This window comes from Sphaerodactylus townsendi, linkage group LG05 (assembly GCF_021028975.2).
Source record: "Sphaerodactylus townsendi isolate TG3544 linkage group LG05, MPM_Stown_v2.3, whole genome shotgun sequence".
NCBI lineage: Eukaryota > Metazoa > Chordata > Lepidosauria > Squamata > Sphaerodactylidae > Sphaerodactylus > Sphaerodactylus townsendi.
The window spans coordinates 132,462,493-132,484,595 of record NC_059429.1 but is presented as its reverse complement, the minus strand read 5'-3'; the positions used below and the strand labels follow the sequence as shown (position 1 = coordinate 132,484,595).

The 22,103-nt window shown below is 47.1% G+C and overlaps 1 protein-coding gene across 6 annotated transcripts in view; it reads right to left on the bottom strand.

Moving 5' to 3' along the window:
• Positions 1–22,103, bottom strand: part of ZBTB46 (zinc finger and BTB domain containing 46) — an 89,969-nt gene that overhangs the window by 9,199 nt on the left and 58,667 nt on the right. For 5 of the 6 annotated variants that reach the window (XM_048498159.1, XM_048498161.1, XM_048498160.1 and 2 more), the window contains 2 exons: positions 20,469–20,520; positions 19,518–20,376 (listed from right to left, as the gene is read on the bottom strand). The exons of the other annotated variant lie outside the window; for it this stretch is intronic. In XM_048498159.1, the coding sequence (XP_048354116.1) occupies positions 19,814–20,376; positions 20,469–20,520 (615 nt within the window). In that variant the 3' untranslated portion in view covers positions 19,518–19,813. Of the gene's footprint in view, positions 1–19,517; positions 20,377–20,468; positions 20,521–22,103 lie in introns of those variants that run through there. 6 annotated transcript variants of the gene reach the window in all.

Here is a 22,103-nt window from a genome sequence, read left to right as displayed (position 1 = left end):
TAATATTCTAATTCATTCTGGTGTTTTCTTTTAGATCTCAAATCCTGCAATTATTTCTCTACTACCATATGTTTTCGATAGCCCGCAACAGGTTTCCAGTTTTCTATAAACTTTTCTGTGTTAATGTATCCTATTAAAGTTGTGAATTTTGCCATTTCTGAGTATTCTGTGACTTTCAATATCCAGTCTTCCTTTGTTGGTATTTATTATCTCTCCATTTCTGCACATACAATGTCCTTGCTGAAGTAGATAGGTATATGAAAAGCTGTCCGTATTGATTTGGGATATCATCTTCCAATAGTCCCAGGTTTTCTCACAATTATTTTCAAAATCTTTTGTATTTTTTTAGTTTCATGTCCCAAAAGGATTTGGCCTCTGCGCACAACTATATGAAAAAAGGATTCCTCATGCTTTTGGCATTTCCAACATCTATTTGATTTACCTTTATACATTTTTGCCAGTTTTTCTGATGTCTGATAAGATCTATACATCATTTAATAGTTATTTTCGTTTGGATTATAGCATGCTGTGAACTTCAAATCACTCTTCCAAAGTCTCTCTCACTGCTCCATTTGTATATTCCTGCCAACATTTCTGGCCCATTTAATCCTTACAGACTTTACAACCCTATCTTCTGTATCCCATTTCAATAACATCTTATACATTCTGGTAATCACTTTCTCATCATTTGTACATACCTTACTTTCAAACTCTGTATTTTGTGTGTCAAATCCTGTATTCTTTTGGTCAGTTCTAAACATCTCCAATAATTGATAATAATTTTTGATATCTTTATCTCGTCCATAGGTTTAAATTCCCATTTATCATTTCTAAAGTTCCAGTTCTCTACATGGAGGCCATTTCTCCTGCATATTAACTTCTTTCCTAGAAAAAGCTTCAACTGGGGACAGCCATAATGGTGCTGCACTTGTAATTTTTTTTTAATATTTCAACCATATCCAGAGAAGACTACTTCTGACAAAGTCCAGTGGTGGCGAACCTTTGGCACTCCAGATGTTATGGACTACAATTCCCATCAGCCCCTGCCAACATGGCTAATTGGCCGTGCTGGCAGGGGCTGATGGGAATTGTAGTCCATAACATCTGGAGTGCCAAAGGTTCGCCACCACAGGATAAGACACTCTATGCATCTTTCCCTTCTCATACCACAAATATCCATGCCATCCAAATCTCCCATCAAATCCCCCTAAATCCAGAATTCTGGTATTTTTCAACAACACCCATTCCCTTATCTATATCAATGCTGCAGCTCCAAACTACAATTTTAAATGTAACAACAAAAACCCCTCTGCTTTGCATCTTGCATACTTTTATATTAAATTCTTGGTTTCTGACCTTGCCAAATGAAATTACTTATTGTTGAAGGCTTTCACGGCCGGATTCAACTGGTTGTTGTGGGTTTTCTGGGCTGGGTGTCTGTGGTCTGGTAGATCTTGTTCCTAACGTTTCGCCTGCATCTGTGGCTGGCATCTTCAGAGATGTATCACAGAGAGAAGTGCGTTATACACTGTGTCCAGACTTCCCTCTGTGATACACCTCTGAAGATTCCCGCCACAGATGCAGGCGAAATGTTAGGAACAAGATCTACCAGACCACAGCCACATAGCCTGGAAAACCCACAACAACCAGAAATTACTTATATCCTTTCCCATTGCTTCAAAAGCATGTTACAGAATTAATTATTGGTATGGTTTAAAACAAAAATAACACTCTGGATAACACATTCATTTTTATCACTGAGCAAGCCACCTTCTCTCACAGGAAAAGTTTCTAAGCCAAAAGTTTGTAACCCAAATCTGAATTCCTGCCCAACATGGGAAAACTGGTGGTGTCCTTCAGCCAATCACATGCTCCCAACCCAAATTACCTCTCAGGGTTGTTATATGGATAATATGGAGGAAGAATAAGTTGTAATAAATATACGATACCCTTAAAACTCCAACTGAAATAGTGTCTAGATCGAGGGAAGTAATTGTAACCACTCCACTCTGCATTGGTCAGACCTCACCTAGAGTACCGTGTCCAGTTCTGGGCATTGCAATTTAAGAAAGATATTGACAAGCTGAAACGGGTCCAGAGGAGGGCAACCAAAATGGTAAAAGGTCTGGAATCCACGCCCATGAAGAGAGACTTGGGGAGCTGGGGATGTTTAGTCTGGAGAAACTAAGGTTAAGGGGGACATAATAGCTATGTTTAAATATTTGAAGGGATGCCATGTTGAAGAGGGAGCAAGCTTGTTTTCTGCTGCCTCAGAGACTAGGAGATGGAGTAATGGATTCAAGGTGTAGGAAAAGAGATTCCACCTGAACATTAGGAAAAACTTCCTGACTGCCAGGGCTGTTCGACAGTGGAATTCACTGCCACGGAGAGTGGTGGAGACTCCTTCTCTGGAGGTTTTTAAACAGAGGCTGGATGACCATATGTCGGGAGTGCTTTGATTGTGCGTTCCTGCATTGCAGAGGGTTGGACTTGATGGCCCTTGGGGTCTCTTCCAACTCCATGATTCTGTGAAATGGGGAATATAAAGACATATATAGAATATAATAGACAAACAAACTCAAAACATTTCCCCCCAACCACATAATTATGCCAAACAAAAGATGAAAGGAAGGGAGGGCAGTCAAGATGGATAAAGCCCTGTTGCTGTCCTTAAATATAGGTCTGGCAGAACTCCTCCACCTTACAGAACCTGCGGAATTGAGATAGATCCTGCAGGGCTCTGGTCTCATTGTTCAGAGTGTTCCCCCAGGCTGGGGCCAGAGCAAAGAAGGCTCTGGCTGTAGTCGAGGGCAATTGCCAGGTTTGAAGCAGGTCCAAAGTCCGCTGGCTTCTTAACATTCCCACTGTGTCAGTGCAGATCAAAATATGAAGCAGTTTAATTAGAAAAGGCATCCCTGTTGTTAAAGCTGTCAAATATCTTGCTGTGGCCGAAGAATCAATCAATATTTCCAAGGTCTGCTGAGATGCTAATAAAAAGAAGCAATAATCTACTCCAGTACGTCCAATTGCTTGTCCTCCATACAGAGATGCCGGATAATCAGGAACGGCTCGGCTCGCCTTCGTTACGATACCCTGATGCACTCAAGATCCCCAGCAGTATAACTCACGGTGAGTTATGGAACTGGGAATGCCACTTCATTTCACTAACCTAAGAGCAAAAGGATGCCTCTGCAGAGTTAACGCTCTTCGTCACCGCGAAACTAACAAAAAGCAGTCTTTAAAATGAGGTGTGTGTAAAAGTCGCAGCTGACCTAACAGAGACTCACAGAGGTGGTTTGCCACTGCCTTCTCCTGCACACCAACCCTGGCATTCCTTGGTGGTCTCCCCTCCAAGTGCTAACCAGGCTGTCCCTGCTTAGTTTATAATTAAACCCTTTCTTCTACCCAATATTCCAGGTGAGGCCTAACCAATGCAGGATAGAAAGGGACAAGATCGGGGGGGGGGGGAGTGAGGGGTGGCATGCAAGGGAGGGGAGGGAAGGGGAGGGGCCCCGGCATATGAACATGGCCCGCCCACCCTAGCAGAGGGAGGGGGAGGGGAGGGAGGGGTGGCATGCAAGGGAGGGGAGGGAGGGGGGGCATGCAAGGGAGGGGAGGGGGGCCGGCATCTGGACCTGGCCATCCACCCCAGTGGAGGGAGGGGGAGGGGAGGGGAGGGAGGGGAGGGGGGCCGGCATCTGGACCTGGCCCACCCACCCTAGCAGAGGGGGGGGGAGGGGAGGGAGGGGTGGCATGCAAGGGGGGGGAGGGGGGGAGGGGTGGCATGCAAGGGAGGGGAGGGGGGCCGGCATCTGGACCTGGCCCACCCACCCTAGTGGAGGGAGGGGGAGGGGAGGGAGGGGAGGGGGGCCGGCATCTGGACCTGGCCCATCCACCCTAGGGGAGGGGGAGGGGAGGGAGGGGGGGCATGCAAGGGAGGGGAGGGGAGGGGGGCCGGCATCTGGACCTGGCCCACCCACCCTAGCAGAGGGAGGGGAAGGAGAGGGAGGGGTGGCATGCAAGGGAGGGGAAGGAGAGGGAGGGGTGGCATGCAAGGGAGGGGAGAGAAGGGGGCCTGGCATCTGGACCTGGCCCACCCACCCTAGCGGAGGGAGGGGGAGGGAGGGATGGCATACAAGGGAGGGGAGGAAAGGTGTTTTTGTCTGCACTGACACAGTGGGAGAGTTGAGAAGCCAGCGAGCCCTGAACCTGCTCGGGTTTTGTTCAGAGCTTCGAACCTGGCAATTGTCCTCGACTGCAGCCAGAGCCTTCTCAGCTCTGGCCCCGGCTTGGTAGAAGGCTCTGCCCAATGAATGAGAAGAAGCAGCCTAACCCTACTTAGCTTCCAAAGTATGTTGAGACTGAGCTACGTTGGGCCATCCTGACCGCACCAATCCCTTAAAACGTTTGTAAAAGGATTTCGAACCCCTCCACCCTTTACCACGATGTATGTCTGCATTCACCCTCTCAAAATGATTCCTGGACGCCATTTTGTGATTTTTCCTTTTTTGGAGAATGTTGTTGGATCGCTGCTTCGAAGCTTCAGAGCTTCGTGCTGCAATTCCCTAGACCACGCATACTCGATCATTCGAAGATCAGCCCCCCACCCCCAAATTTAAAAACAAGCAGAAATGCTGCAAATTAACAGGCGAGGAGCAGGGAGGGAGCTGAGAAAATGGTGCCGAGTAGGAAGTCTGGAATCACAGAACCATAGAGTTGGAAGAGACCCCCAAAGGCCATCAAATCCAACCCCCTGCAATGCAGGAACACACAATCAAGGCACACCTGACAAATGACCATCCATGGAGACAGCAAAGAGGTGTGGGAAACATCTCAAAGAGACTGCGTAGCCCAGTGAAGCCATTTTGAAAATGTTTCAACTAAAGAGGGACATTCATTTCAGGGACATTCCCTTAAAATATTTTGAGGCTGTAAATAAAACGTTTTGGAGGGATAAAGACAATGTGGAACTCAATGGAGGAAATGGTTTTGTTTCCTGCCTCAAAATATTTTAAAAGGTTTGCGTGGAAAGCACCCAGGTTAGAAGAAGAAGAAGAAGAAGAAGAAGAAGAAGAAGAAGGAGAAGGAGAGAAAGGAGAAAGAAGGAGGGGAGGAGGAGGAGGAGGAGGAGGAAGAGGAGGAGGAGGAGGAGGAGTTTGGATTTATATCCCCCCTTTCTCTCCTGCAGGAGACTCAAAGGGGCTGACAATCTCCTTGCCCTTCCCCCCTCACCACAAACACCCTGTGAGGTAGGTGGGGCTGAGAGAGCTCCGAGAAGCTGTGACTAGCCCAAGGTCACCCAGCTGGTGTGTGTGGGAGTGCACAGGCTAATCTGAATTCCCCAGATAAGCCTCCAGAGCTCAGGCGGCGGAGCGGGGAATCAAACCCGGTTCCTCCAGATTAGAATGCACCTGCTCTTAACCACTACGCCACTGCTTTCTTTTTAAGCAGAAAGAACGTCACCGTTCCTTACATCAGTGCTCCTGGCAGACGCTCCCACTGGTATGGGGAGGCCACATGGTCTCCCTGCTTACATACTACCAAAGCAGCATGGAATACTCAGTACCTAAGGCAGGCAACAATACATTGCTCTGGTAATATAAAACGCCCTGACATTTAATATACTGCTCCTCAGCCAGTAAGGAGAACATAAAAATAGCTGGATCACTTCCTGGTCACAGAGCAACAAGAGCCAACAACTGGGCAGAGAGTCCAAGGCCTTCCTCTTCTCTTGCCTCTTAGCACAGGAATTCAGAGGCTCACCAGCGTGGCGCAGTGGTTAAGAGCAGGTGGACTCTAATCTGGAGAACCGGGTTTGATTTCCCCACTCCTCCATCTGAGCAGCGGACTCTTATCTGGTGAACTGGATTTTTTTTCCTGCCCCTACATTCTTGCTGGGTAACCTTGGGCCAGTCACAGTTCTCTCAGGACTCCCTCAGCCCCACCTGCCTCACAAGGTGTCTGTTGTGGGGAGAAGAAGGGAAAGGAGTTTGCAAACTGCCTCGAGACTCTTTACGAAAGAATAACAGAGCCACTGTTACCTTCATTCATATGACTGTTCAGGTTTTCTTTTTTAAGTCCTTCCAAAACCTGTAAAACCCGCTTGGCCAGAGATCACCTCAGGACAAAGGGGATTCTAATAATATCTACTTCGTTGCCTACCATCAGGCTGGGCCAGAAGAAGCCATTTTTTAAAGTTAGCAGACCGTACTCGTAGGATGACAATTCACATGATCTTCACAGTTCCACTTGCCTCTGCAGCTGCTGGCCTTCAGACAAAGCTTTGCCAAAAAAAACCTCGCTTCCATACCTGAGCCCAAAGTGGAAGAAATTACCTGCAACAAAGAGGTGTACTACAAAACGGGGACCCATCCAGCAGGGTGAATTTGTGAAAATCTGACTGCCATCGTAATGAGCATCACAACAACCTGCTTATTCAAAGGCGCACATGCCGTAGTTTCCAGCTTCAGAAAACCAGATTCATGCAATAAAGATTTGTGCAGCGTTTTATCAGTTTGGGTACTTTAAACGCTTAAGAACATAAGAACATAAGAACTAGCCTGCTGGATCAGACCAGAGTCCATCTAGTCCAGCACTCTGCTCCTCGCAGTGGCCCACCAGGTGCCTTTGGGAGCTCACATGCAGGAGGTGAAAGCAATGGCCTTCTGCTGCTGCTGCTGCTGCTGCTCCTGAGCACCTGGTCTGCTAAGGCATTCGCAACCTCAGATCAAGAAGGATCAAGATTGGTAGCCATAGATCGACTTCTCCTCCATAAATCTGTCCAAGCCCTTTTTAAACCTATCCAGGTGAGTGGCCATCACCACCTCCCGTAGCAGCATATTCCAAACACCAATCACACGTTGCGTGAAGAAGTGTTTCCTTTTATTAGTCCTAATTCTTCCCCCCAGCATTTTCAATGAATGCCCCCTGGTTCTAGTGTTGTGAGAAAGAGAGAAAAATTTCTCTCTGTCAACATTTTCTACCCCATGCCTAATTTTATAGACTTCAATCATATCCCCCCTCAGACATCTCCTCTCCAAACTAAAGAGTCCCAAACGCTGCAGCCTCTCCTCATAAGGAAGTTGCTCCAGTCCCTCAATCATCCTCGTTGCCCTTCTCTGCACTTTTTCTATCTCTTCGATATCCTTTTGAGATGTGGCGACCAGAACTGGACACAGGACTCCAAGTGCGGTCGCACCACGGCTTTATATAAGGGCATGACAATCCTTGCAGTTTTATTATCAACTCCTTTCCTAATTATCCCCAGCTTTGGATGGTTCATGATTTGCCTCTGCATCAGAAACTTTCCCCTTGATTAAGACAAACAATTGACAGCAACAAAGGACAGACAGACAGCAACCATTTTTGGTAATGATTTATTTTAAAAACTCCCCCCCCCCCCCACAAATACGCATACATTCTGAGTTCCGCAAAACAGGATATCACCACGAATTATATTTCACAGCCTGTTTCCAGGTTTCGCAGTACAGAAACCATACGCACCAGGGAACAATTGATTGCTCAGCATAGGTTTTTATTGCACACCGTTGTTTAACAGACACAGTTACATGGCATATAAAGTATCTGAGTTAAATAAAGAAGGCTAATCATATTGACGCACAAAGGGAAAGTAAAAGACGAGCAGCATCTATAAACTACACGTGATCCCTCGTGGCATAGAAGAAGAAGAAGAAGAAGAAGAAGAAGAAGAAGAAGAAGAAGAAGAAGAAGAAGAAGAAGAAGAAGAAGAAGAAGAGGAGGAGGAGGAGGAGGAGGAGGAGTTTGGGTTTATATCCCCCTTTCTCTCCAGCAGGAGACTCAAAGGGGCTTACAATCTCCTTGCCCTTCCCCCCTCACAACAAACACCCTGTGAGGTGGGTGGGGCCGGGAGAGCTCCAAGAAGCTGTGACTAGCCCAAGGTCACCCAGCTGGCGTGTGTGGGAGTGTACAGGCTAATCTGAATTCCCCAGATAAGCCTCCACAGCTCAGGTGGCAGAGCGGAGAATCAAACCCGGTTCCTCCAGATTAGATACACGAGCTCTTAACCTCCTACGCCACTGCTGCTCCGAAAGACAGACATCACACTTTCCGAGCTGAGAACAGAACTTGGAAACTTTGGGTTTTGCCCAAATGTACAGTTTCATCTACAGGGTGACTGTCTGGGGAGGGGACAGTCGTGACATTTTGTGGCAGAAGCCAATGGCAGGATGAGGACCATATTGATCGGCTGACACGGTTTGACTATTCAGCTCTGAAGAGAGAATTTTACTCCAGGCAGTAGCCAGAGAGTCTCTGTGCAAAAGAAATAAAAAGTAAAAAGAGTGTCTTTTGCGGTTAAAAGCTTCAGGGTGGGCTGGGGAAGTCTTTTGATGAAATTAGCACGGATGAAATTGGCACTACACCAGCCTTGTAGTTCTCTATGGACATTCTGAGTGCTTATATGATTTTTGAAGAAATCATTCTGCATTTGCTACGAAAGACATTACAATTGTGGATTGGCAGTCTACACAGCCAAATAACGTATCCCAAAAACATGCATCTTTTTGTATTGCTGGATAGGGTCGGTTATATTGCCACGACGTGATTAGACTTCTGTATAATTGTACCTTTGCATTTTTATATGGTCTGCAAACTTTGTTTGGATATTCCCACTTGATATAGAGCACTGCAATTTCACAGCGTTGTAACCTTGGGGTTATTTGGGGGGGGGAGGTTGTGAGTTTCTATAACCCTGCCCTTGTTGGTTGTACGTAAGAGGATGCTCTATGACACAGGTGTCAAACTCATGGGCCTCCAGATGTTATGGACTACAGCTCCCATCACCCCCTGCCAGGATGATGCTGGCAGGGGATGATGGGAACTGTAGTCCATAACATCTGGAGGGGCGCGAGTTTGACACCTATGCTTTATGATGTCACCAAAACACTCCTCCTATCCTTATAGCGGGGGGGGAAATGAAAGTAGCAGATGTGTGATGTTTTATAAAATAAAAATGGGAAGTTTTGCTTGTAGCTAGGAGGAGGGGCAAGATTCACAGTCAAATGAGTACACAAATTGTTGGCATGTAGCACACACCATCCGAATTGCAAATGTGAGAGGGAAGTGAGGTCTTCCGCTGTATCTGAAGCCCCCCACCACACCACTAGGAACCCTGAACCAAAGCAGCGAAAGAGAAAAAGACATTTTAAGGGGAGTTTGTGCAAGAGGAGTGGACTGCAATAATCACTACCAGCGACACCGAAATCAAATAATGACACAGGGAAGACATCACGAAGAAGGGAAGACTTCACGAGAGAACAAGTGTCTGTTAGCTAGTAATAGTTAACTTCAAGACGACGCATAAAATCATACATCTTGCAGATACAGTCAAATGGAACGTTTCTTTTCATATCTGTGTCCTATTTATCAAAAGAAAGACTTGCTACCGAGCAATGCTTCTGAAGTACTGTTTATGGCTTAAACCTTTGTTTAAAAAAAATCTCTTTGGTAGAAAAAAACTAGCACTTTATCACATTTCTATTCAGTTTGGCGCTTTTATAATAATTTAATTTTTTGTGTATTAAAAAAAAACACACGTTCTTGAAACACGTATATGGCTCTCCTCGCTTCGATACTGGCTGCGCCTCCATTTCCGATCAGAACAGGACAGCCTAACAAAGCGAATGCTTTCGGATTCCTACCTCTCCACTTGGAGTCTTCTGATCAAGAAAAAAATTAATTCGTTAGGCTTCGCTTTAGACTTCTTCATGAACATGGACGAAGCGCAAATAGTCAAACTTCTGTCGCTAAGGCTACTTGACATTGAAAAACAATTGCTTTCTACTCAATACATGAAGGACATTTTACCAGAGGGCTCCCACCCTCTTCCCTTCAGTAAAGGGCTACCAAGGTACTTTTACAATATATCTTCACCATATCTCCGACGTACCCTAATGCTAGCCCGACTGAATGCCCTACCTTCAGCAGTCCTGAGCGGCAGATTTCTCCAGATCCCATACCAACAAAGAATGTGTCCCTGCTCACAAAAAGCCATCGAAACTATCGAGCACATCCTCCTAGATTGGGAACTATATACTTCATCTAGAAGACAATTTATAGACCCATACACTGAGAACTGATGCCAACTCACCAGACAAGGTTAAATCCTTCTTTCTGCTTTGTGATCAGTCTCCTCAGAGATCCCTAGACGTTGCCAAATTCCTGGCGCTGGCACAGCAGATTCGCCGCAGATTTTAGTTTATTTATTTATTTATTTATTTATTGTTTTAACTGCTGGAAATGTTCGAACCTACTTATTTTAACTTGATTCTCCTCAACCTCCCTGTTGTATTTTAAACTTATGGCAATAAAAAGGTTGTTGATGATGGTGAATTTAATTTTTTTTAAAAAGAAGAATTTTGCTGTTACGTTCACTGCACAAGTTTTAGCCTGATCTTAAAGCAAACCCCTAGAGCAGCAAAGAAGCCTTCCTTATCTTTAAGGGGCTCTAAAAGCAAACCCCTTTGCTGCCTCTCCCCCCCCCCCAGGCTCATCACAGCTACCTGCATTTTGTTGGTTTTAATTGGCAATAACCATTTATCTAATACTGGGCTTTGAGCGGGGAGAGCCAAGTTCAAAACCTCTTCAGCCAAAACCCTGAAGTCATCACTCTCAGCCTAGCCTACCATACAGGGTTGGCATGAAGACAGGAGGGCAGGAGCCCACACAGAACCCCTTGAGTGAAGAATGAGGCAGAAAGGTGGCAGAGAGTTCCAAGAAGATGCCATTCTTTTTAAGTTCTGGAGGATGTTGGACGATGTCAGGGTCATGTTGACTGTAAGGACAATCTTTCTCGGCCTACTTCTAAACAGAGCCTAAAAGCTTTCCGAGATTAACAGAACAGTTTCATGAAAAAGGCAAACTCTATGCTGGGGATCATTAGGAAAGGAATTGATAATAAAACTGCAAGGATTGTCATGCCCTTATATAAAGCTGTGGTGCGACCGCACTTGGAGTACTGTGTTCAGTTCTGGTCGCCACATCTCAAAAAGGATATCGAAGAGATAGAAAAAGTGCAGAGAAGGGCAACGAGGATGATTGAGGGACTGGAGCACCTTCCTTATGAGGAGAGGCTGCAGCGTTTGGGACTCTTTAGTTTGGAGAGGAGACGGATGAGGGGGGATATGATTGAAGTCTATAAAATTATGCATGGGGTAGAAAATGTTGACAGAGAGAAATTTTTCTCTCTTTCTCACAATACTAGAACCAGGGGGCATACATTGAAAATGCTGGGGGGAAGAATTAGGACTAATAAAAGGAAACACTTCTTCACGCAACGTGTGATTGGTGTTTGGGATATGCTGCCACAGGAGGTGGTGATGGCCACTAACCTGGATAGGTTTAAAAAGGGCTTGGACAGATTTATGGAGGAGAAGTCGATCTATGGCTACCTATCTTGACCCTCCTTGATCTGAGATTGCAAATGCCTTAGCAGACCAGGTGCTCAGGAGCAGCAGCCGCAGAAGGCCATTGCTTTCACATCCTGCATGTGAGCTCCCAAAGGCATCTGGTGGGCCACTGCAAGTAGCAGAGAGCTGGACTAGATGGACTCTGGTCTGATCCAGCTGGCTTGTTCTTATGTTCTTATGAAACTCAATGGGTGATCCCTCCAAGAGCCGAAACATTAGAAAAAAAAACGGATAAAATATTTTACAAGTTGAAATCTGGTTATCTTCCTTCAGCAACTATTGTTTTACCTTGTTCCGTTCCTGCAGAACTCTCTCTGAATTCTTATGAGCTGACCCTAACCCTCCTTACCGTGGTTTCTTCTTCCCTCCCCTACTGTTCGTCAAAGAGCAACGTAAATTATTGAGCAGTTGGCAGCTTGCAAAATGGCAGGCCGGCTGTGCTAATTAGCGGAAGCGCCAAGCTATTTGCCCGAATGCTCCAAACACAACATTCTGGTAGTCAACAAAGAGGCGGCGACGCTGGCGGAGAGGGGTTTTAACTGCTCCGAAAGGCAAAGTCCCCAAAGACAGACTGTTTCCTGCTGCCTGTGGATCTTGTCTATGATTGTGAAGAAGCACAGGAAATTGAATTCTGGCTTACTCGTCGTATACCCCCTAAACATCTGAAGCCACTGCAGGTGAAGTGTTTGGAAGAGCCATTTTTATCTGCTTCTGTCCAAGTGTGTCTGCACAGGCTGTTATTGTGGTCCTTCTCAAGAAGAACGGAAAGTTGCAGGGATGTAAAAATCAAGATGACGTTAGTTGCTTAGACCCTACCCTGCTGTGTATGTACATCTGGTAAACCCCTCTTCAAAAACGCCTCTCCCCATATTGCCCCGGTAGGCCCCTCCGCTCCTCGGAGGAGGACCTACTCGTGATCCCTGGCCCCAAAATGATCAGGCTGGCCTCGACGAGGGGCAGGGTCTTTTCAGCCCTGGCCCCTACCTGGTGGAACAGGCTCCCTAGGGAGACCAGGGCCCTGCAGGACTTACAGAGTTTCCGCAGGGCCTGCAAGACGGACCTGTTCCGCCAGGCGTTTGGCCAGCCTGGTTAAAAATACATCTACCGTGTCATCTGGCCTCCCGTGGGCACAAGGGGGGGAGGGGGGGGTAGCTAGACGCCATCCACATTTTTAAATGGGTTCTGTTTTTATGTAATTAATATTTAAATTATGTTTTAATGTATGTTTTAACCATGTTGTAAACCACCCTGAGCCCTCAGGGGGAGGGCGGTATATAAAATTATTATTATTAACAACAACAACAATAACAACAAAAACAATAATAATAATTCTTGATCCATCAAGAAATGTTGGAGGAGAAAATCTACCTGCATAGCCCCACCTCCTCCTTATGCAGAGATGAGGGTACGTGTTCCTCCTTCCCACTGTGCACATGAGGGGCCCCCAACTATTTCCAGGTTAAAAGCACCTTTGGGATTCTGCCACATGAGGTAGAACCAGCCGCAAATGTCCAGGGGCCTGATAGAGCATTTCAACATTTCAAGCAGAACCAAAGCTCTGTCTAGCAGGATACCTTTTGAAATTAACAGTTTTAATAACATCTGCTTGCATGCGCCCAAAATAGGTATCAAAACTGAGCTAGCTAAGACAGTGGCTATCTTTCATTTTGTGGACATCTAACACACTTCTGCAAAAAACAGTGGAAAATGCTTCCCCTGGCTATCTCTGTGCATAAAGTCCTCCTCTCGGGAGCCCAGTCATTTTTAACCTGCCCTGTTATTTGTAATAAACACCATTCTCGGTGGCTGGGGAGAGCTCCTTGTACATGTGTGAAGAGAGAGGGGGGGGGGGGAGAGATAGAGATAGATAGATAGATAGATAGATAGATAGATAGATAGATAGATAGAGAGAGAGAGAGAGAGAGAGAGAGAGAGAGAGAGAGAGAGAGAGAGAGATTCTGGCCAGATTTCGATCAGAACTTAAATGATTTTTTAAAAAGTGAACAAAACGAGGTAGTGATGTTATGAAGAAGAGTTTGGATTTATGCCCCACCTTTCTCTCCTGCAAGGAGACTCAAGGTGGCTGACAAGCTCCTTTCCCTTCCACTCCCCACAATAGACACCTTGAGAGGTAGGTGGGGCTGAGAGAGTTCCAAAGAACCGTGTCTAGCCCAAGGTCACCCAGCAGGAATGTAGGAGTGTGGAAACACATCTTGTACACCAGATAAGCCCCTGCCACTCAGGCGGAGGAGTGGGGAGTCAAACCCAGATTAGAACCCACCTGCTCTTAACCACTACACCAATGGTGGCGAACCTATGGCACGGGTGACAGAAGTGGCACTCGGAGCCCTTTCTGTGGCACGCGCAAACAGAGTCGCCCCCCCACCCCACCCCCACACATATACATCTAGGCTGGCCTGGGCCTCTGGGCTCGATTATTAGCATTAAACCTAAGTCCTAGGTTTTGGGAAGCAGTGTAAGTAACCCTGTTAAGCACTGTTAAACCCCACTGATTTTCATGCGAAGAACTAAAGCGCAATCCTTTACTTGGTAGTAAGCTTGGTTGCTGGCAATGGGGCTTGCTTCTGAGTAAACCCTCTTAGGGTCATGATTCACCAGTTGGAAGAGTTGCATGGTTGCTTCAAAGAAAAGCCACTGACTACCACCAAGCTTACTCCCGAGTAACGCATGCCTCGGAGCCAACCGTTTTTTTCTAAACTAAAACCTCAGTATTCAGGTTAAATTGCCGTGTTGGCACTTTGCGATAAATAAGTGGGTTCTGGGTTGCAATTCGGGCACTCGGTCTCGAAAAGGTTCGCCATCACTGCACTACACCAACACTTTCTTCTTGATCAATTAAAAAAGAACTGAGGCAGATTTGGTGGCCGATAGGTCTGGTTAGATGCAGTAAGCGTTTCAGCTGTGCTGCCTAATTCCATCAGAAGCAAGCCGCAATGTGTTTTTAAGAGAATCACGCCGCAGTCTGCACAGGGAAAGTACTTTGCATAAAACCCCTGTCTGCATTACATCATACCCGTGAAAAACTCTGGAATTTTGACGCTGAAGTTACCATTATCCACCATCTTTAATCTCAGTGGCTCTGAAACTATGTGTGCTGGACTCACCGTCAGGGGAAAACCGCCCAGGGGTCATATGGGGTCAAATGCCGCTAGGCTGCAGCCATTTACTTATATGGGGGGCAGAAAATCACCCCCACACCCCTCCTGGTGCAAAAAAATGGGTTTTGGTCATGGTGGGGGAGGGCAGCTGCCCATATGTGGGTGGGGGGGAACCTCAGATTTTGCACTGAGCTACATTTTCCCCAGATACGCCTCTGCTCACCGTTAGGGATTCTTCCAATTTCTGTGTCTCTCGATCCCTGAAATTGCCACTGCCCAATGTCTAGCCTACCTAATTACACTGGAGCAGCGAGGAAGATGGAAAACAGAACGTGCTGCTGATATCTGAGTGCTGGCTTTCATCTACGCAGCTTGCCCTTTTTAAACACCCAGAGCTCAAACGAAACCACTGTTTTGTGCTCAAAGGCAGGAAACCGTCTGGCCGTGGGAGGAAGTCCCTGGCTTGGGAGGAAGCTGTCAACTCTGATCCCAACTTCCGCTATCCCAGACTGAGGGACTTCCCACGAGTCCAAGCAAGAAGAAGGAACTTTACCCTTAGTTTTTTACCAATGTAAAAACGGGGTGTGTGCGGGAGAGAGATTAGTTACCTGAAGACGGCTACTTAAAAATAAAAGATTTCACCAACGTTTTCTTAGTTCTTCTATGAGGAAGATAAAGCCTCAGCCGAAAATATTTAATCTTTAGATTAATTTAAAGGCCACTTTTAATCCAAACAGTAAACCTAGAGAGTTTAACACGTTTCTCACACATTGCAACTATCTGTCAGATATTTATAGCCTCCACAGAATCATAGAGTTGGAAGAATAATAGGGTCATAGAGTTGGAAGAGACCACAAGGGCCATGATCCACACTGGTGGGTGGTCTAATCTTTTTAAAGGGCTAAATCAAAATAATGGGGAAATGGCTGCTTGTTGAAGAAGAAGAAGAAGAAGAAGAAGAAGAAGAAGAAGAAGAAGAAGAAGAAGAAGAAGAAGAAGAAGAAGAAGAAGAAGAAGAAGAAGAAGAAGAAGAAGAAGAAGAAGAAGAAGAAGAAGAGGAAGAGGAGGAGGAGGAGGAGGAGGAGGAGGAGGAGGAGGAGTTTGGATTTGTATCCCCCCTTTCTCTCCTGCAGGAGACTCAAAGGGGCTTACAATCTCCTTGCCGTTCCCCCCTCACAACAAACATCCTGTGAGGTAGGTGGGGCTGAGAGAGCTCCGAGAAGCTGTGACTAGCCCAAGGTTACCCAGCTGGCATGTGTGGGAGTGCACAGGCTAATCTGAATTCCCCAGATAAGCCTCCACAGCTCAATTGGTAGAGCTGGGAATCAAACCCAGTTCCTCCAGATTAGATACACAAGCTCTTAACCTCCTACGCCACTGCTGCTCACCATTTGGATCACCTAACGGGCAAGCCTACACTAACGCATCAAGAAACAGAACCCAAAAAATGGCTCCATATTACACTGGTTTGCCCGGCTGTACTGTACTGTACTGCACTATTTAATTCATTTGTACCCCACCTTTTTCCTCCAACAGGGACACAAGACAGAAGCAGATGAAGAAGAGTTTCGATTTATTCTCCGCTTTTCCCAACAGTAAGGCCCCTCAAAGCGGCTTACAAACTCCTTCCCTTCCTCTCCCCACTACAGGCACCTTGTGAAGTAGGTGCAGCTGAGAGTCCTGAGAGAACTTTGACTGGCCCAAGGTCACCCCAGCAGGCTTCATGTGTAGGAGCGGGAAAAGAAACCCAGTTAACCAGATTAGAGTTCGCCGTTCCTAACCACTGAACCACACTGGCTTACATCATTCTCTTCTCTACTATATCCTCACAGCAACCATTGAGGTAGGTCCGGCTGAGAGAGTGGGACTGGCCCAAGAGGCAAGGGATGAGAAGAGGTAGTTTGCCACGTCCTTTCTCTGTATAGCAACCCTGGTCTTCTTTGGTGGCCCCCCACCCTAATACTGACCATGACCACCCTAATACTGCTTCGTTTCTCTGAGATCGGATAAGTTCAGGCCAAACTGGGCTAATTGAGCTGAGAAAGGTGTAACACTGTTTAAGATATCACTAAAAACCTGGAGACCTGCCAGTAACAAGTCCAGCTGCAGGTAAACCTCTCTGCGTCGCTTGGAATCCCCTCAATCAGAAAATAACTTCATCACATGGTCGGCAGCGAATATATGCCCTCACCAGGATTTACCACAAGCTTATGCAACCCCGAAGAATATCTCATGGGCAAGCACTTATTATGGAAGCCATGCAGATGGCCTGCCACCTTTACGGAGAGCTTTGCGGCACGCGGGCGTGTTAAGTAGCTCTCCCGACCAAGGGGAGGAATAAGCCGCTCAGTGGCTGTTGTTAAGCTGTCGCCTTCTGTTACTTCAGTGACTTTTCTGGCTTTTCCCATCAGTGCCGCTGAACACTGAAAAACGGAGAGCCAAATTGCTCGAGGACTGAGGTGGTGTTAGACGTACAGGTGCGGACTGTCCCTAGGAAGCTGCACAGGTTTTATAACCCTCAACAAGCGCAAGTCTAGTTGTGCTGAATTCTGAGGTCACCTTCGCTCCCTGTAATTAAGACCTATTAGACCTGGGGGGAAGGGGGGGTGTCAAACGTGGCTTAGGGAGCAGATCCAGCCCCATATAGGGGATTATCACGCCCACAAGCCAGCTGAGGCAACACCCCCCACCCCCCGGCTAACAATCTGGTCAGAGTGGGAGTGAAGAGAGTTGCCTCAGCTGGCTTGTGGGCCTGATAAGCCCCCACAAGGCAGGCATCCCACCCCCCTGCAGGCTCACCAATCCAAGCACACACACCCCAGTGCCATTCTGGGTCAGCTGAGGCAGCCCACCCCCACCCCCAGGCCCAATCAAGTCACAGTTATGTCATAGCCAGTCCTTGTAACCAATGAGTCCGGCTCCTCCGTATTAGACGGTGTGTGCTCTACGCCAAAGTGAATCCCTGGTAGCAAACAACCCTTAGTCAACACAGGAATACATGGCTAACATTCGTAATATTGACAGTGGTGGGAGAATCTCTTGGTAACAGCCTTGGAAACAATTATTCTGGGTGGGCCACTTCCCTCTCTCCTGGTCCACTCCTCTGAGGCCAGGTCTACCATTCCGTTCACTCACCAGCAACCAGTTCTCCGGAGAGCTGGTCTATCCACGTCAAAAAGAACTGGTAGATATTACTTTCAACTGAGGGTAGACCAGACCTCTGAAGAGCTGGTCTGACAATCATAAAGAACAACTGGTAGACCTGGCCTCTTTGGTGGCCAGGGCTACCCACTGAGTCTTAATAGTGGGTAGACCAGCCCTCCAAGTGGTGGAGGCTTCTTGCTTTGGGTGGCAGGCAGAGGTTGTTGGTGTGTGTTGGTGTGCATGAGCACAATACTCCTCCAGCCTTGTCCCTACCCCCTTTGGGTCTATGCCCTCTCTACCTCTCTCTCTCCACATGGCGAGGGAGGAGGCAGGCAGAAGTAAGCATGGTCTAGCCTCTTGAAGAGCGGCCCTTCTACATAGTTATCCAACCACTGTGTCAAAACAATGCAGTGCTCTGCAGCTCACACGTGCAGTTCTCCAGAGAGAGAAGAAGAACATGCAGAGCAACGCCATTTTGCTCCCTGGGTGATCTTAAATGCTACCTACCCCAGATCACTAAAATACAAGTTTGCTTCATAGTAAATTGCACCTAAATGTTACCTCTAAGCGCAGATAAACAAGAAGCTGAATTTTTAGATCCTTTGAAGCTACTCTTAAAAGCCACAAGTATATATCTGAACAACAGACACTGCTGCTCAGACGGAGCTACAGCAAGTCGCAGGAATACCGACAATACACAGCTGCAAGTTTCCGCGTTAACCATCTTAAAAAAAAGAAAAGACTACAAAAATATTTTAAGATGCTTTGCCTCAAGACCATTATCCCTGAGTAATAAAGTTCTACGTGCTCTTGAGGCTTGAATTTGTATAGCTTTAAACACATACACACAATCAAAACAGTAAAATATCACAGCGTAGTATTAATCCCTTAGCAATACTTACAAAATGGGGTATCAAATTACCCATGACCGCATACAATTACGCTTTAATACTTGAGTTATTTAGGCTTGGATTCACAGAATGGCCTCAACTCACACAAGGGGCTTGCACTGGCAGGGTGGAATTAGTTTTTATTTGGGTTTTTTTAATGTGAGCAAGTGACATCCGTGCCCAATTTCCTTAAAGGAAACATTTCTTAAACCTCTAAAAACATTTAAAAACCGGCTCGCCATGTAACATGGCGTCAGTGTTGGTAAAATAAAAGAAAGTCTGAAATCTCCTTCAGTTCACATTTGTTTGGATACTGGCCACAGAACCATAGATATGGAGGATTATGGATCACGCGGAGCGCATCCATAAAAGCACACATGGAAATGACTCTTCCTCACCTTAGGCTAGTAGACCAAACTGATGCTGGAATTTGTGGGTCTGCGCAAAAAAAATTCATGTAGCCTAAGGGGTCAAATCGAGCCACCTCTGCTCTTCCTGACACTCCAATGAAGCTTATGCTGATAGAAAAGGGAGGCCCAGTTTCACCTCCTTATTACAGACCCCTGGGCTGCGTAACTTCTTGTCCGTGCATGTTCTACAACAGCGGTGGTGAACCTATGGCACGGGTGCCAGAGGTGGCACTCGGAGCCCTTTCTGTGGGCACGCGTGCACAGAGCTCATCGTGGGGAGGGGGGGCGGAAAATCACACACACCCCACACACACATCTAGGCTAGTCTGGGCACGATCCTTTACCTGGGAGTTGCTGGCAATGGGGCTTGCTTCTGAGTAAACTCTTCTAGGGTCATGATTCACCCATTCGAAGTGTTGCACGGTTGCATCACCGAGCTTACTCCCGAGTAACGTGCGCCTCGGAGCCAACCGTTTTTTCTAAACGAAAACCTCAGTATTTAGGTTAAATTGCCGTGTTGGCACTTTGAGATAAATAAGTGGGTTTGGGGTTGCAATTTGGGCACTCGGTCTCGAAAAGGTTCGCCATCACTGTTCTACAACCTCAGTGTTTTGGAGAATGCAAGGGACCGTCAGGTGACGGGCAGACTCCGCAGGATAAAAACCTAGGTCTCTTTTTCACCGCCTAGCAATTCATTCACACCACCCTGAGAACAAGTGTCAAAAGTAGAACACAGTGGTCGAGGTGCGAAGAAACAATCGCCTAAGAATTTGATCCCACCATCCAAGAGGTGACCGATTCTCCTAATCTTCGTCAGAGTCCTGATTTTGATCCAGATCGTTGAGAAGCTCTTCCGCTCCCGGCTGCGTTGAACCCAGGTAACAAGCTTTCACGTGGGCGGCGAGATTCTTCTGAGTGCCGAAACCCTTCCCGCAGAAAAGGCACCCGAACGAACGCTCTCGGGAGTGCACGGACATCAGGTGCCGGTTTAAGTCCGTCTTGTCTCGGAAGAGCTTGCGGCAGTGCGGGCACTGGATCTTCTTCCGGTTGAAGTGGATGGTCTTTTCGTGCCGATCCATGTTGGATTTGAGTGTGAAGCTCGCCGGGCATTTTGGACACTGGAACCGGGGAAACGGGCCGGGAATTATATGCTCAGCCAGGCCAGCCAAAACAGGCTTGGAATAGTCAATCGCATCCAAAGGGACAATCATGGGAAAAATATGCTCGTGAATGTGTTCCTGTAGCTTCTCCGCGCAGTCTAATATTTTTCTGCAGAAGGCGCAGGCGAGCCTGCTGGGGACAGGAGAATCTGAGGCCAAACCCTTGCGGCCTGAGTCCGTGTCTTCAGACTGTGAAGTGTTCATATCTAAAACGGGAACATATATAAATTAATGATTAAAAGTGTTAAAAAAAAATCAAATCGACGCTCAAGTTTTGAGTTCGACCCCCACCACTTACCTGTGTCAGAGCTGTCTAACTGCCACAGGGCTAAAAACCCATCATACGCGACCTGCAAAGGGAAACTGCAGTTAACTCAAAATGCTCAGAGGTTTAAGTCAACATTCTAGGCCAGTGATGGTGAACCTTTTCGAGACCCAGTGCCCAAATTGCAACCCCAAACCCACTTATTTATAGCAAAGTGCCAACACGGCAATTTAACCTGAATACTGAGGTTTTAGTTTAGAAAAAATGGTTGGCTCCGAGGCATGCGTTACTCAGGAGCAAGCTTGGTGGTAGTTGGTGGCTTTGCTTTGGAGCAACCGTGCAACTCTTCCAACGGGTGAATCATGATCCTAGGAGGGTTTACTCAGAAGCAAGCCCCATTGCCAGCAATCAAGCTTACTCCCAGGTAAAGGATCACACTTTAGACTTTAGCTCTTTGCATGAAGATCAGTGGGGTTTAACAGCGCTTAACAGGGTTACCTACACTGCTTCCCCAAAAAGTAGGTCTTAGGTTTAATGCTAATAATCAAGCTCAGTGGCCCAGGCCAGCCTAGATGTGAGGGGGGCACTCCATGCGTGCCCACAGAGAGGGCTCTGAGTGCCACCTCTGGCACCCGTGTCATAGGTTTGCCACCACTGTTCTAGGCTGAGCTCTTGCAAATCTTGCCGTCAAAATCCCTCCTTCGCAGCACTAAATCTCATTATAACTGTTTTCCTTTGGTTCGTTTCTGTGACACTACTGGAAAGGCCCCAAACCGGTGGGGAATGCCGCGCGATGGCTGCGCGTGCAGGTTTCCCCCAACTGCACAATCTGATGAAGTGCTCAACAGGTGGCGCAGTCGCGGGATCTTTTTTTACACGAGACAGAAAAGGCAGCGGGCGACGTAGGAGCAGTTGCCTCGGCAGGGGAAGCAGCTGCCGATTTTGGTTCAACGTGTAAGCAACTGTTCAGTGCAACGGGGAATGGGGGGCGATGGCTCAGCAGAAGAGCATCCTCTTGGTATGCAGAAGATCTCGGATTCAATCTTCGGCATCTCCAGTTAAAAGGACCAGGCAGGAGGGCATGTGAAAAATACTCTGCCTGAGACCCTGGAGAGCAGCTGCCAGTTTGGGTAGGCAATTCTGACCTTGATGGACTGAGGGCCTGACTCAGTGCAAAGCACATCTTCTGCAAACAGGCTAAAGCAGGAGGCTGTTGTGGGTTGTCCGAGTTGTATGGCCGTGTTCCAGTAGCATTTTTTCCTGACGCTTCTCCTGCATCTGTGGCTGGCATCTTCAGAGAGATCCTCTGCAGGAGAAACGTCAGGAGAAAATGCTACTGGAACACGGCCATATATCTTGGAAAACCCACAACGCCCTAGAGATTCTGGCCGTGAAAGCCTTTGACAATAAACTAAAGCAGGCCTTACACTTAAAGGCTTAGGCAGCCAATTTTTAGGATGATATGCTCAGAGTCTCAAAGCGGATTACAAACTCCTAGTAGGCAGGGCTGAGAGTTTGGAGAGAACTGTGACTAGCCCAAGGACACCCAGAAGGTTTCATGTGGAGGAAACAGGGAAAACAAATCCATTTCATCAGGTTAGAGCCCGCCACTCAGGTGGAGGAGTGGGGAATCGAACCTGGTTCTCCAGATTTGAGTCTGCCACTCTT